At 34.0% G+C, this 13,885-nt stretch overlaps 1 protein-coding gene across 1 annotated transcript in view; it reads left to right on the top strand.

Moving 5' to 3' along the window:
• Positions 1-13,885, top strand: part of TEX9 (testis expressed 9) — a 67,051-nt gene that overhangs the window by 16,116 nt on the left and 37,050 nt on the right. Inside the window, exons 5-6 of the mRNA XM_074234608.1 lie at positions 10,084-10,132; positions 11,223-11,308. Coding sequence (XP_074090709.1) covers positions 10,084-10,132; positions 11,223-11,308 — 135 coding nt within the window. The remainder of the gene's footprint in view (positions 1-10,083; positions 10,133-11,222; positions 11,309-13,885) is intronic.

Genomic DNA, 13,885 nt, shown 5'->3' with positions numbered 1-13,885 from the left:
ATGGTGTAAAATTGAAGTAAAAGGAGAGACAGAGCATTCAAGGGTAATGTCAAAACTCAAATTGATAACCAGGGTGATTAAAAGGTCTTTCTTAAAAATATATAGGATTCAAAAAGATTTTTGATTCTTTAAAAATGGTTTTCTTTTGTTCTATTATAATCTACTTTTGCTTTCTATATGAATCCTTTTTTGAAGATGTATTTATATTATTTAATTATATTTTATACATCTATATTTTAAAATTTTTTTGAGAATTCTTTGTATTTATAACTAGTTCAGTAGATGGAATACTAAATAAAAGCTACTTGGGATAAGGCTTGCTTATTTTTCTGTGATATTCCCAGATCCTTGCTCAGTATTTTGCTTGTCATTGGTGCTTAATAGTCTATTCTGATTTGAGTCGAATTGAAATTTTATGTCCTTAACAAATATTATACAGTGGAACTTATATTATTTTTCCATCCTAAGACTGGAAAGCCAGCCAGTCACTTGTCAGTTTTTGTATTAGTAGCTCAGTTTAAATAATGCTTTATTGTTTCTCATGCTTTCCACACATCTAATTTATTATAAACTGATAGAGATGGAAAGGACCAAGGCTTCTATAAAAGGAGCCCAATAGCCTCATCTTTCAGATAAATATACTAAAATTCAGAGAGTTTAGATTATAAAAAAAGCATCCTTGCTCAAGGACACACAGGTAGTTTAGGGAGAGGCACAATGAAGACTATATGTTGTCCTGGTGAGCAGGTGATTTTCTGGCTAGTATTTTTGACACTATACTGTCCTATGTATGTATGTTTCAAACATGAGAAGCTGCACTAATAAAATAACTTTTAAGAATTTTAGGGTAGCATTTGATTAAGTTTGATCTTGTAAAATAATTAATCTCTTTGTATTCTAGATAATCATCTCCCCGTATATTCCACTCAGATTTTCTTTTTGTTTGAAAGATTTTATTTTGAGTTTTACAATTTTTCCTCCAATATTGCTTCCTTCGCCCCACCCCCACTGAAGGCAATCTGCCAGTCTCTACATTGTTTCCATGGTATGCATTGATCCAAGTTAAATGTGATGAGAGAGAAATCATATCCTTAAGGAGGAAACATAAAACATGAGATAATAGCAGAATTACATAATATGATAACATTTTTTTTAAAATTGGTCTTTGTTCAAACTCTACAATTCTTTCTCAGGATACAGATGGTATTCTCCATTGCAGATAGCCCAAAATTATGCTGGATTGTTGCCCTGTTGGTATGAGCAAGTCCAGTAATGTTGATCCTCACTCCCATGTTGCTGCTAGGGTGTACATTGTTCTTCTGGTTCTGCTCATTTTGCTCAGCATCAGTTCATGCAAATCCTTCCAGGCTTCCCTGAATTCCAATCCTTTGTGGTTTCAAATAGAACAATAGTGTTCCATCACATACATATACAACAGTTTATTAAGCCATTCCCCAATTCATGGACATCCCCTCTATTTCCAATTCTTTGACACTACAAAAAGGGCTGTTATGAATATTTTTGTACAGGTGATGTTTTTACCCTTTTTCATAATCTCTTTAGGATATAGCCCCAAATAGTGGCATTGCTGGTATGCACATTTTTGATACCTTTTGAGCATAATTCCAAATTGCTCTCCAGGAAAGGTTGGATGAGTCCACAGTTCCACCAACAATGTATTAGTGTCCCAGACTTCCCATATCCCTTCCAACATTGACCTTTGTCATTTCTGGTCATATTGGCTGGTCTGAGAGGTTGAGGTGGTACCTCAGAGATATTTTAATTTGCATTTCTCTAATAATTAGTGATGTAAAGAAATTTTTCATATGACTATGGATCATTTTGATTTCCTCATCTGTAAATTGCCTTTGCATATCCTCTAACCATTTGTCAATTGGGGAATGGCTTGTCTTTTTTAAAAAAATTTGACTCAGTTCACTGTATGTTTTAGAAATGAGTCCTTTGTCAGAAATGCTAGTCATAAAAATTGTTTCTCAATTTACTACATTACTTTTGATCTTGGTTACAGTGGTTTTGTGTGTGTAAAGCTTTTTAATTTAATGTAATCAAAATTGTCTAGTTTATTTTTAATGGTGTTCTCCATCTCTTCCTTGGTCATAAACTTCTTCCCTTTCCATAGATCTGACAGGTAAACTATTCCTTGATCTCCTAGCTTGCTTATAATAATGGTTTTTATGTCTAGGTCCTGTATCCATTTTGATCTTATCTTGGTATAGGGTGTGAGGTGTTGGTCTAATTGAAGTTTCTTCCATACTAACTTCCAATTTTCCCAACAGTTTTTATCAAAGAGAGAGGTTTTTATCCAAGAAAGAGAGTTTTTATTTCAATCTGGACTCTTTGGGTTTATCAAACAGCAGATTACTATAATCATTTCCTGCTATTGCACCTATTCTATTCCACTGATCCACCACTCTATTTCTTAGCCAGTAGAAAACAGTTTTGATGACTGGTGCTTTATAATATAATTAGATCTGGTAAGGCCAAACCACCTTCTTTTGCAATTTTTTTTCATTGAATCCTTGGAAATTCTTGACTTTTTATTTCTCCATATGAATTTACTTACATAATATAACATTTTCTAACTTATAAAAGTAATTCATTGGAATTTTGATTGGTAGGGCACTAACCAAGTAGTTTAATTTTGGTAGAATTATCATTTTTATTATATTTGCTCAGCCTATCCATGAGCCATTCATATTTGCCCAGTTATTTAAATCTGATTTTATGTAAGAAGTGTTTTGTAATTGTTTTCAAAAAGTTTCTGAGTCTGCCTTGACAGGTAGACTCCCAGGTATTTTATATTCTCTGAAGTTACTTTGAATAGGATTTCTCTTTCTAGCTCTTTCTGCTACATCTTGCTAATCATATATAGAGATGTTGAGGATTTATGAGCATTTGTTTGATATCCTGGGACCTTGCTGAAGTTGCTAATTATTTCTAGTAGTTTTTTAGATGATTTTAGGGAATTCTCTAGGTATACCATCGTGTCATCTGCATAGAGTGAGAGTTTTGTCTCTTCCTCCCTATTCTAATTCCTTCAATTTCTTTTTTCTCTTTATTGCTGAAGCTAACATTTCTTTTGTTGTTGTTGTTGTTTCATTATTTATTTTTTACAGTGTAAGCACAAATTCTTTTTTTTGAGTTTTAAAATATTTCCCCAATCTTAGTTCCCTCCCCCCCACCCCCCACAGAAGGCAATTTGCCAGTCTTTGCATTGTTTCCATGTTGTACATGGATCCAAATTGAGTATGATGAGAGAGAAATCATATTCTTAAAGAAGAAAAATAAAGTACAAGATCAGTACAATAAGATAATTATTTTTTTTTCTAAATTAAAGGAAATAGTCCTTGGACTTTGTTCAAACTCCACAGTTCTTTATCTGGATACAGATGGCATTCTCCATTGCAGAGAACCCCAGATTGTCCCTGATTGTTGCACTGATTAAATGAGTGAGTCCATCAACGTTGATTGTTGCCCCCATGTTGCTGTTAGGGTGTACAATGTTTTTCTGGTTCTGCTCTTCTCACTCAGCATCAGTTCAAGCAAATCCCTCTAGGCTTCCCTGAATTCCCATCCCTCATGGTTTCTAATAGAACAACAATGTTCCATGACATACATATACCACAGTTTGCTAAGCTATTCCCCAATTGAAGGACATTTACTTAATTTCCAATTCTTTGCCACCACAAACACGGTTGCTATGAATATTTTTGTACAAGTGCTGTTTTTACCCTTTTCATCATCTCTTCAGGGTATAGACCCAGTAGTGGTATTGCTGGATCAAAGGGTATGTGCATTTTTGTTGCCCTTTCGGGCATAGTTCCAAATTTCTCTCCAGAAAGGTTGGATAAGTTCACAGCTCCACCAACAATGTAATAGTGTCCCATATTTCCCACAACCCTTCCAACAATGATCATCATCCTTTCTGTTCATATTGGCCAGTCTGAGAGGTGTGAGGTGGTACCTCAGAGATACTTTAATTTGCATTGCTCTAATAAGTAATAATTTAGAGCAATTTTTCCTATGACTATGGATTGCTTTGATCTCATCTGTAAATTGCCTTTGCATATCCTTTGACCATTTGTCAATTGGGGAATGGCTTTTTTTAAAATAGGACTCAATTCTCTGTATATTTTAGAAATGAGTCCTTTGTCAGAAACATTAGTTGTAAAGATTGTTTCCCATTTTGCTACATTTCTTTTCATCTTGGTTACAGTGGTTTTATCTGTGCAGAAGCTTTTTAATTTAATGTAATCAAAATCACCTAGCTTGTTTTTAGTGATGTTCTCCATCTCTTTGTTAGTCCTAAACTGCTTCCCTTTCCATAGATCTGACAGGTAAACTAGTCCTTGATCTTCTAATTTGCTTATAGTATTGTTTTTTACATCTGAATCCTGTATCCATTTGGATCTTATCTTGATAACAGGGTGTGAGGTGTTGGTCTAATCTAAGTTTCTTCTATACTAACTTCCAATTTTCCCAGCAGTTTTTATCAAAGAGAGAGTTTTTATCCCAATAGCTGGACTCTTTGGGTTTATCAAACAGCAGATTACTATAATCACTTCCTGCTATTGCACCTAGTCTATTCCACTGGTCCACCACTCTATTTCTTAGCCAGTACCAGACAGTTTTGATGACTGATGCTTCATAATATAATTTTAGATTTGGCAAGACTAAGCCCCCTTCTTTTGCACTTTTTTCATTAAATCCCTGGAAATTCTTGACTTTTTATTTTTCCATATGAATTTACTTACCACTTTTTCTAACTCATTAAAGTAATTTTTTGAAATTTTGATTGGTAGGGTACCAAACATGTGGTTTAGTTTTGGTAGAATTGTTATTTTTATTATATTAGCTCAACCTGTCCATGAGCAGTTGATATTTGCCCAGTTATTTAAATCTGATTTAATTTGTGTGAGAAGTGTTTTATAATTGTTTTCAAAAAGTTTCTGAGTCTGCCTTGGCATATAGACTCCCAGGTATTTTATATTGCCTGAGGTTACTTTGAATGGGATTTCTCTTTTTAGCTCTTCCTGTGTTATCTTGTTAGTCATATATAGAAAAGTTGAGGATTTATGAGGGTTTATTTTATATCCTGCAACTTTGGTAAAATTGCTAATTGTTTTCAGTAGTTTTTTGGATGATTTCTTGGGATTCTCTAGGTATACCATCATGTCATCTGCAAAGAGTGAGAGTTTTGTCTCTTTCTTCCCAATTCTAATTTCTTCAATTTCTTTTTCTTCTCTAATTGCTGAAGCTAACATTTCTAATACGATATTGAATGGTAGTGGTGATAATTAGCGTCCTTGTTTCATCCCTGATCTTATTGTGAATGCCTCGAGCCTATCCCCATTGCATATAATGCTTGATGATGATTTCAGATAGATACTGCTTATTCTAAAAACAGTCTATTCTAAGAAACAATCCATTTATTCCTACACTCTCTAGTGTTTTTAGTAGGAATGGGTGCTATATTTTGTCAAAAGCTTTTTCAGCATCTATTGATATGATCATATGATTTCTGATAGGTTTATTATTGATGTAATTAATTATACTGACAGTTTTCCTAATATTGAAACAACCCTGCATTCCTGGGATCAATCCTACTTGGTCATAATGTATTATCCTAGTGATAACTTGTTGTAGTTGTTTCACTAAGATTTTATTTAAGATTTTTGTATCTATATTCATCAGGGAGATAGGTATATAGTTTTCTTTTTCTGTTTTAACTCTTCCTGGTTTAGGTATTAGCTCTATATTGTGTCATAAAAAGAGACACAGGGTTCCATCTTCACCTATTTTTTTCAAAACATTTATATAGAATTAGAACCTGTTGTTCCTTAAATGTTTGATAGAATTCACTTGTGAATCTTTCTGGCCCTGGAGATTTTTTCTTAGGGAGTTCAATAATGGCTTGTTGAATTTCTTTTTCTGAGATAGGGTTATTTAAGTATTTAATTTCTTCTTCATTTAACCTAGGTACCTTATATTTTTGTAATTCCTCCATTCCATTTAGATTATCAAATTTATTGTCTTATAGTTGGGCAAAATAGTTCTGGGTTATTACTTTAATTTCCTCATCATTGGTGATGAGTTCACCTTTTTCATTTATGATACTAGCAATTTGGTTTTCGTTTTTTCTTTTTTTTAATCAAATTGACCAGAGGTTTATCAATTTTATTGATTTTTGCATAAAACCAGCTCTTGGTTTTATTTATTAGTTCAATAGTCTTCTTCCTTTCAATTTTATTAATTTCTCTTTTAATTTTAAAATTTCTAATTTGGTTTTTTAACTGGGAATTTTTAATTTGTTCTTTCTCTAATTTTTTTAGTTGTATATTTAGTTCATTGATTTCCTCTTTCTCTAATTTATTCATATAAGCATTTAAAGGTATATCCCCAGACAGCTGTCTTGAGTGTATCTCATAGATTTTGGTATGTTGTTTCATTATTGTCATTATCTAGGATGAAATAATCAATTCTTTCTATAATTTGTTGTTGATCCACTCATTCTTTAAAATGAGGTTATTTAGTTTCCAATTAGTTTTGGATCTTTATCTCTTTGGCCCAATATTGCATATGATTTTTATTGCATTATGATCTGAGTAAGATACATTTACTATTTCTGCCTTTCTGCAATTGATTATTAGGGTTTTTATGCCCTTGTACATGGTCAATTTTTTGTGTAAGTGCCATGTACTGCAGGAAAGAAAGCATATTCCTTTCTATCCCCATTCAATTTCCTCCATAGCTATATCATGTCTAGATTGTCTAACAATTTATTTACCTCCTTAACTTTCTTCTTTTTTATTTTATGATTAGATTTATCTAAATCTGAAAGTGGGGAGGTTGAGTTCTCCCACTAGTAGAGTTTTTGCTGTCTATGTCTTCCTGTAGCTCCTTCAATTTCTCCCCTAAGAATTTGGATGCTATACTATTGGGTGCATATATATTTAGTATTGAAATTACTTTATTGTCTGTGGTTCCTTCCTTATCTTTTTTTTAATGCTCTCTATTTTTACATAAAGATTGCTACCCCTGCTTTTTTCACTTCAGCTGAAGCAAAATATATTTTGCTCTATCCTTTCACCTTTACTCTATATGTATCTACTTCAAATGAGTTTCTTGTAAGCAGCGTATTATAGGATTCTGGTTTTTAATCGAGTGTGCTATCCACTTACATTTTAAGGGAGAGTTCATCCCAGTCACATTCAAAGTTATAATTTCTAACTCTTTATTGCCCTCCATGTTATCTTCCCTCTATTTATATTGTCCCCCTTTTTTCCCTTTATCCATATTCCCCAGTATTTTTTTTCTAAATACAACCACCTTCAGTGTATTAGCCCTCCTATATCCAACCCTCCTTCCCTTTTCCCCCTTTCCCTTTGCCCCTTCTTCCTTCTATTGCTTCTCCCTTTCCTCCCTCTCCCCTTTTCCTCTTTTACCAGTTTAAAGGTAAAATAAGTTTCTTAACTGAGTGTATGTATGTATGTATGCATGTTACTTTTAAGCCAATCTGATGAGAGTAAGATTCAGGTGATTCTCACCTCCTCCCTTCTTCCCCTCTATTGCAATAAGTCCTTTGTACTTCATAATTTAATGAGATTTACCCCATTTAGTCTCCTCCATCCTCCCATCTCCTTACTGTCCCCCTTTTTAAGGAGATATTATTTTTAAATCATTCTCTCGAGTCACAGAGAGGTCACGACTGTCCATCACTTCTGGCTAAGTGTATTCTCTCTACTAGAATTACAGTTATTGAGAGTTATTAGAGTCTTTCTCTCAGGCAAGGATATAGCCAGTTTCATCTTATTGCAAAACAGTTTCTTGAATAAGTCTTGAATGTCCATCACTCTGGCTAAATAAATTCTCTCTAGTTACAATTCTCAAGAGTTATTAGAATCTTTCTCCCAGGTAGGGATATAGTCAATTTTCATCTTATTGGATAGCAGTTTCTTGAATAAGTCATGAGTGTCCATCTCTTCTGGCTAATTAAATTCTCTCTAATAGACTTACAATTCTCTAGAATTATTAAAATTTTTCTCCCAGGTAGGGATATAACCAATTTCATCTTATTTGATGACAGTGTTTTTCTTTTTCTTCCTTCCCCTTTTTTATATTTTACCTTTTCATGTGTCTCTTGAGTCTCCTGTTTGAAGTCCAGATTTTCTATTAAGCTCTGGTCTTTTCATCTGGAAAAGTTGGAAGTCTCCTATTTCATTAAATGCTCTGGAAGAGAAGGCTCAGTTTTGCTGGATAATGGATTCTTGGCTGCATTCCAAGCTCCCTTGTTTTTGGAATATCATATTCCAGGCCTTTCAATCCCTTAATGTTGATGCTGCCAGGTGCTGTGTAATTCTTACTTTTGTTCCTTGGTATTTAAATTGTTTCTTTCTTGCTGCTTGCAGGATTTTATCTTTTATTTGATAATTCTTGAATTTGGCCACAATATTCTTTGGCATTTTCATTTTGAGATCCCTTTCCTGAGGGCATCATTGCATTCTCTGGTTCCATGTTATCAGGGTGGTGGTTCTCCATCACTAAATCCTTTAATATTGAGTCCAGGTTTTTTTTTCAATGTTTTAAGGAAGACCAATAATTTTTAGGTTCATCTCCCCTCAGTCTATTCTTGAGGTCAGTGGTTTTGCTGATGAAATCATTTTCTTCTAATTTTTCAATTTTTTGGTTTTGTGTTAGCAGATTCTTGTTGTCTCAGGAAGTCATTGGTTTCCACAGACTCCATTCTTTTTTTTTAGGGAAGAATTTTCTTCATTTACCTTTTGCAACTCCTTTTCCAATTGGTCAATTCTATTTTTGTAAGAGTTTTCCATTTGATCAGTTGAGGTTTTGAGAGAATTATTTTCTTTTTGCATTTGTCTAATTGTATTTTCCAAGGATTTGCTCTCTTGCTGCAAGGTGTTAATCTTCTCTTGGGTTTCTTTTCCCAAATTTTCCAAACTTTTCTATTGATTTTTAAGCACCTTCTTGATTTCTTCAAGGAAATCTTTCTGTGCTGGAGACCAAATTATATTCTCTTCTTCTACATCTCTCTGAGTTAGGGTCTTTTCCTTCTAGGAATTTTTCTGTTGACCCCCATTTCCACTGGCCTTTCTTCATTTTCCTAATATATTGTTGGAGGAAGGGCTGGTTCACAGAGGTTTGGTGTTGGGATCCCTAGAGGCTTTACTCATTGGGTTTAGTAACTCTATGTGGTCCAATTGCTCAGTGTATTATCTCAAGCTGGCCAGTAGGAGGTGCTAGAAGATTCGCTCCCTGTGTGTAATATTTCCTCCCAGCCAGTAGGCAGTGCTAGAGACTGGAACTTACCCTCCAGCCCTTCTGGTAAGTCCCAGACTATCAGTCCCACGGCCATACCTCCACCCAGGGCTGCTCTTAGGCTAGTTTGGCTGTCACCCCATCCCCACTGACTGTCTGCATTCTGTGCTTGGCACACCCGTCATCCCCAAAGACAGACCTTGAGGTAGGTGTTGTTCTCCTGGCTTCTCTTTCTGGGTTTTATCCATTTGGATTTCATTAAGAGGTTTTTTCCATATTATATCTGAGGGAAGATCAGGAGACCTTAGCACAGGACCTGGCTTCTCTCTGCCATCTTGTCCAGAAGTCCCCTCAGATTTTCTTGTATTAGAGTTTTGTAAAGTGGGATCACTAGTAATCATTCATTTAAATTACACTCTAGTCAAATTTAGTTGTTCACTCTAATTTGATCATTGAATTTTCCAAATTTACAATTACAATCATTGAATTTTACAATTTTACAATTACAAAAATGTTGTGAACTTAGTATGTCCCACTTACTAAGCATTAAGGGAAATTTATATAATGAATCTCTTTTTCTTTTGTGTCACTATCATTTTGACATTTTTAAAAACTTATTTTGGTGGTTGTACATTTTTCTTTTCAAGTTGTTACTATTAAATGTTAATGTCAGTTTGTAATGACCAATGTTTAATTTACATACATATATGTATATATATATGCATATATACATATGTGTGTGTGTGTGTGTATATATATATATATATGGTTTTTTTTACTTCCTAGGGGTCATGTGTCTTCTGAAGGAGCAGTTTTCCCACTATCTAATAGTAAGGTACTAAAGTGAAATTTTCTTTGAATGCATGTTTGTCCTTTAGAATGGCAAACTTATTTTCACACTTGGATAAATATAAACATATAGATATAGATATATAAGACTATACCCTAATATATAGAAGGTGTAGGAGTCATCATGGCATAATGGACAGAGGGCTGACTTTGGAGCTGGCTGCTCAATAGACACCTGAGCAAGTCAGTGCATCACTTCATTTTTCCATGCCTCTCTCTTAGATGAGAATTTGCAGAGAAGATGTCTACCAGCTTTGGAAGAAGTAGTTCCCTCCCCAGGGAGTTCTCTATATCAGTGAAATCAGGTCCCTGTTGAGGGTATACATAGCAAGTTCATTGTTAGTAGAAATTTATGTGTTTTAGAAGTTATCTACAAAGTGAACTTCTCTACATAGGTTCCTTTTCTCTATTGAATTTTTTGTCAACAATCAGAGCTGCCTTTCATTGGTGGAAAAGAAAATATTGTGATCTGAATATCCATACAACCTAGTGGATTTCCTCTAGAAGATTAAATTTTTCCTTGTTTGGAGGCAAAATTTCAATTAAATCATACATCCAATTACAAGATGAACAGAAAGAAGATTTAAAGTCTTGTGGCTTTGGCCCTTCTGCTGCAGCTAGTCCCAGACAAAAGAAGTTTACATCTTGAAGTTAAAACAAGAGAAAGATTTTCAATAATTGAAACTGACTTGTCCTAATGAACAAGTGGTTGGTTAGTAAGTAGGAAAGGCTTTAGTAGCAACTGTATAATATCCTTTATATTTCTTTGAACAGTAAATTGTGAGACTTGAGCTCTAGAAAGTTTTGCCCCTAATAAGCTAGTGGCATGTCATTTAACTATTCTATGTGCAGCTTTTCTCATTTTTAAAATGAGAAACTTTTGAGATGATTTATAATGACACATTTGAAAATTCCTGATACTTTTACTCTCAAAATTCCCTCTCCACTATTGCTATTATTGTATAAAAAGCAATAACTCTGCTGTACAGGTAAACAGCATATATAATATGATAAATACAACATTTGATAAATGATTAGATGCTAATTAATTGCTAATTTTATTTTTTTCTGCCTAGCAACCAAAGATCAACAAATCTGATTCTATGACTGAAATTCAAAACAAGCCACAGTCTGGGAATAAAGGAAAGAGAAAAACTTCAAGGTATATATTTTTATAGTATCACTTTCATTTTCTAGTTCCCAAAACTTAGCAACATTATTACTGTGAATAATTGAGCTGTCTGATCATCTTGTTATTCAGTTGTATCTGATTCAGTTTTAGTTTTTTTTTTTTTTGACAAAGAAAGTGAAGAGTTTTGCCATTCCCTTTTCCATTGTATTAAGGCAAACCGAACTTAAGTGATTTGCCCAAGGTCACCCAGTAAATATTTGAGGCTAGATTTGAATTTAGGTCTTCTTGACTCCAGGCCCAGTGCTCCAGTCTGAGCCACCTGTCTCTGTATAACTATTCTCACCTTAAATTTTACAGGCATATCTTACTCATTTTCATACATTTAAAACATTGGAGTCAGTGATGTCTTGCAGCAGGCCACTATTTACTATGTAATGTGCTCATAAGTGAAATTGCTGTATTATTATTAATTAATTTAAAGAAAACTGGCTTCTCAGAACTGGAAGTCAAACAAGTTCCTTGACACTACCATTTAGCATAGTGCCTGGCACCTAGTAAACACTAAATAAGTTTTTTCATTCATTCCTGGCATAATCTTTTGAGCACTCTACTGTTTATCCCTTCCCCATTGTGGGGAATTGGGGGTACAATGCCCCTACAATATGAAAAGATCTGGAAATTTTGTGTAAAATATTTGATCCTCCCTTTGAAGCACAGAAATAGTCTGAATTGTTTTTCTTTTTTCTTTTTCTTTTATTGAATGTTTACAGAACTTTATATTAAAATTTGGGTTAATATTTGGTCATAAGACATATTATACAATACTGTACATATATTTTATGCCTTTGTGAGTTTCTGAACTTTTTTCTATGTTGTCTGTTAGCCTTGTCTGTGGCTTCTACAAAATCTCCCTCCAAATTCCCTTTTAATTTCTTATGCTGTCCTGCAGTATATTGAAACCATGGTGGGAAAAATCAAGTTGTGGAAGGGATACCTGTAGGAGGCTTCATCAATTTTTAGATGCTTAATAGAAGCACTACAAATCATTCTAGTTATTTGATAATATGATCTGACATGAAACAATACTGAATTTACTTTGAATAGGGACTTCACATATTTAAATTTTATTTTTGACTTTATTTTTTTATTTTCAATTCTAAATTTTCTCCCTCAATCCACTCCCTCCCCTACCCATTTAGAAGACAAGAGTACAATACCCATTTCACATATATATATATATATATGTATGTATATGTATATATATATATACATACATATATATATGAAATCATGCAAAAGCTATGTTGCAAAAAAAAAGATACTTCAATCCATATTTAGAGTTCATCAATTCTCTCTCTGCAGGAGTCCTTTGGAATTTTCATGGGTCATTGTATTGATTAGAATAGAAAATCTTTCGTAATTGATCATTATTACAATATTGCTGTTACTTTATACAGTGTTCTTCCAGTTCTGATTACTATTTTTGCATCACTTCATGCAAGTCTTCCTAGCTTTTTCTGAAACCACCCCTTTTATCATTCCTTATAGCACAGTAGTGTTCCATCACATTCATATACCAAACCTTGTTCAACCATTCTCTATTTGATGGACATCCCCTCATTTTCCATTTCTATTCAGCCACTATAGAAAAAATTGATATAAATATTTTTGTACATGTGGTGCCTTTTTCTTTTCCTTTGATCTCTTTGAGGTACATTTTTTCTGTTAGGTTTTTGCAAGGCAAATGGGGTTAAGTGGCTTGCCCAAGGCCACACAGCTAGGTAGTTATTAAGTGTCTGAGGCTGGATTTGAACCCAGGTACTCCTGATTCCAAGGCCGGTGCTCTATCCACTGCGCCACCTAGCCGCCCCTGAGGTACATTATTAGTAGTTGTATGGTGGTAGTGTCAGGTCAAAGTGTATGCACAGTTTTATAGCCGTTTGGACATAGTTCTAAATGTTCTCCAGAATGGCTAAACCAGTTCACAACCCGAATATCAGTGCATTAGTGTCCCTGCTTTCCGTATCTTCTCTAGCATTTGTCATTTTCCTTTTATATCATGTTAGCCAATCTGATGAATGTGAAGTGGTACTTCAGTGTTTTTTTTATTTGCATTTCTTTAAATATTAGTGATTCAGAGCATTTTTCATATATTTCTTTGATTTCTTCTAAAAACTTCCTGTTAATCAAAAGTATCCATTTTATCTCCTGTGACCCTCTCAGTATCTTTTTTGTTCATGATATGTAAGATGTGACACATAGGGTCAGGCAGGGGAGTCAACATACTCTTTGCTCCCATCATCACTTTTAAATTCTTCCTCAGCAACCTCTACTTCCTTGTCAATTGATTATATTATCCTGTCCAGATCTTTATTTCTTTCATCTCCCATTCTTTCCTTGATTATTTCCAGACCTGGTTCATAGTCTTCCTCTCTACCACAACCTCTGCCATAATCTATTTTTTTAAAATAGAAAATTGATCTTTGTTCTTATGTTATCTTCATATTCAAAGATATCCCTTGTCCTTCCCCTACCATTTTTGTAATGTAGATTTAAAGAGAAGGGAAGAAGGTATATTTTCTCATCTCTCTTCTGCAAAGAAAAGAA

This window comes from Macrotis lagotis, chromosome 4 (assembly GCF_037893015.1).
Source record: "Macrotis lagotis isolate mMagLag1 chromosome 4, bilby.v1.9.chrom.fasta, whole genome shotgun sequence".
Taxonomy (NCBI): domain Eukaryota; kingdom Metazoa; phylum Chordata; class Mammalia; order Peramelemorphia; family Peramelidae; genus Macrotis; species Macrotis lagotis.
The sequence above is the reverse complement of the archived record's forward strand: the minus strand, read 5'-3'. Positions and strand labels throughout refer to the sequence as shown.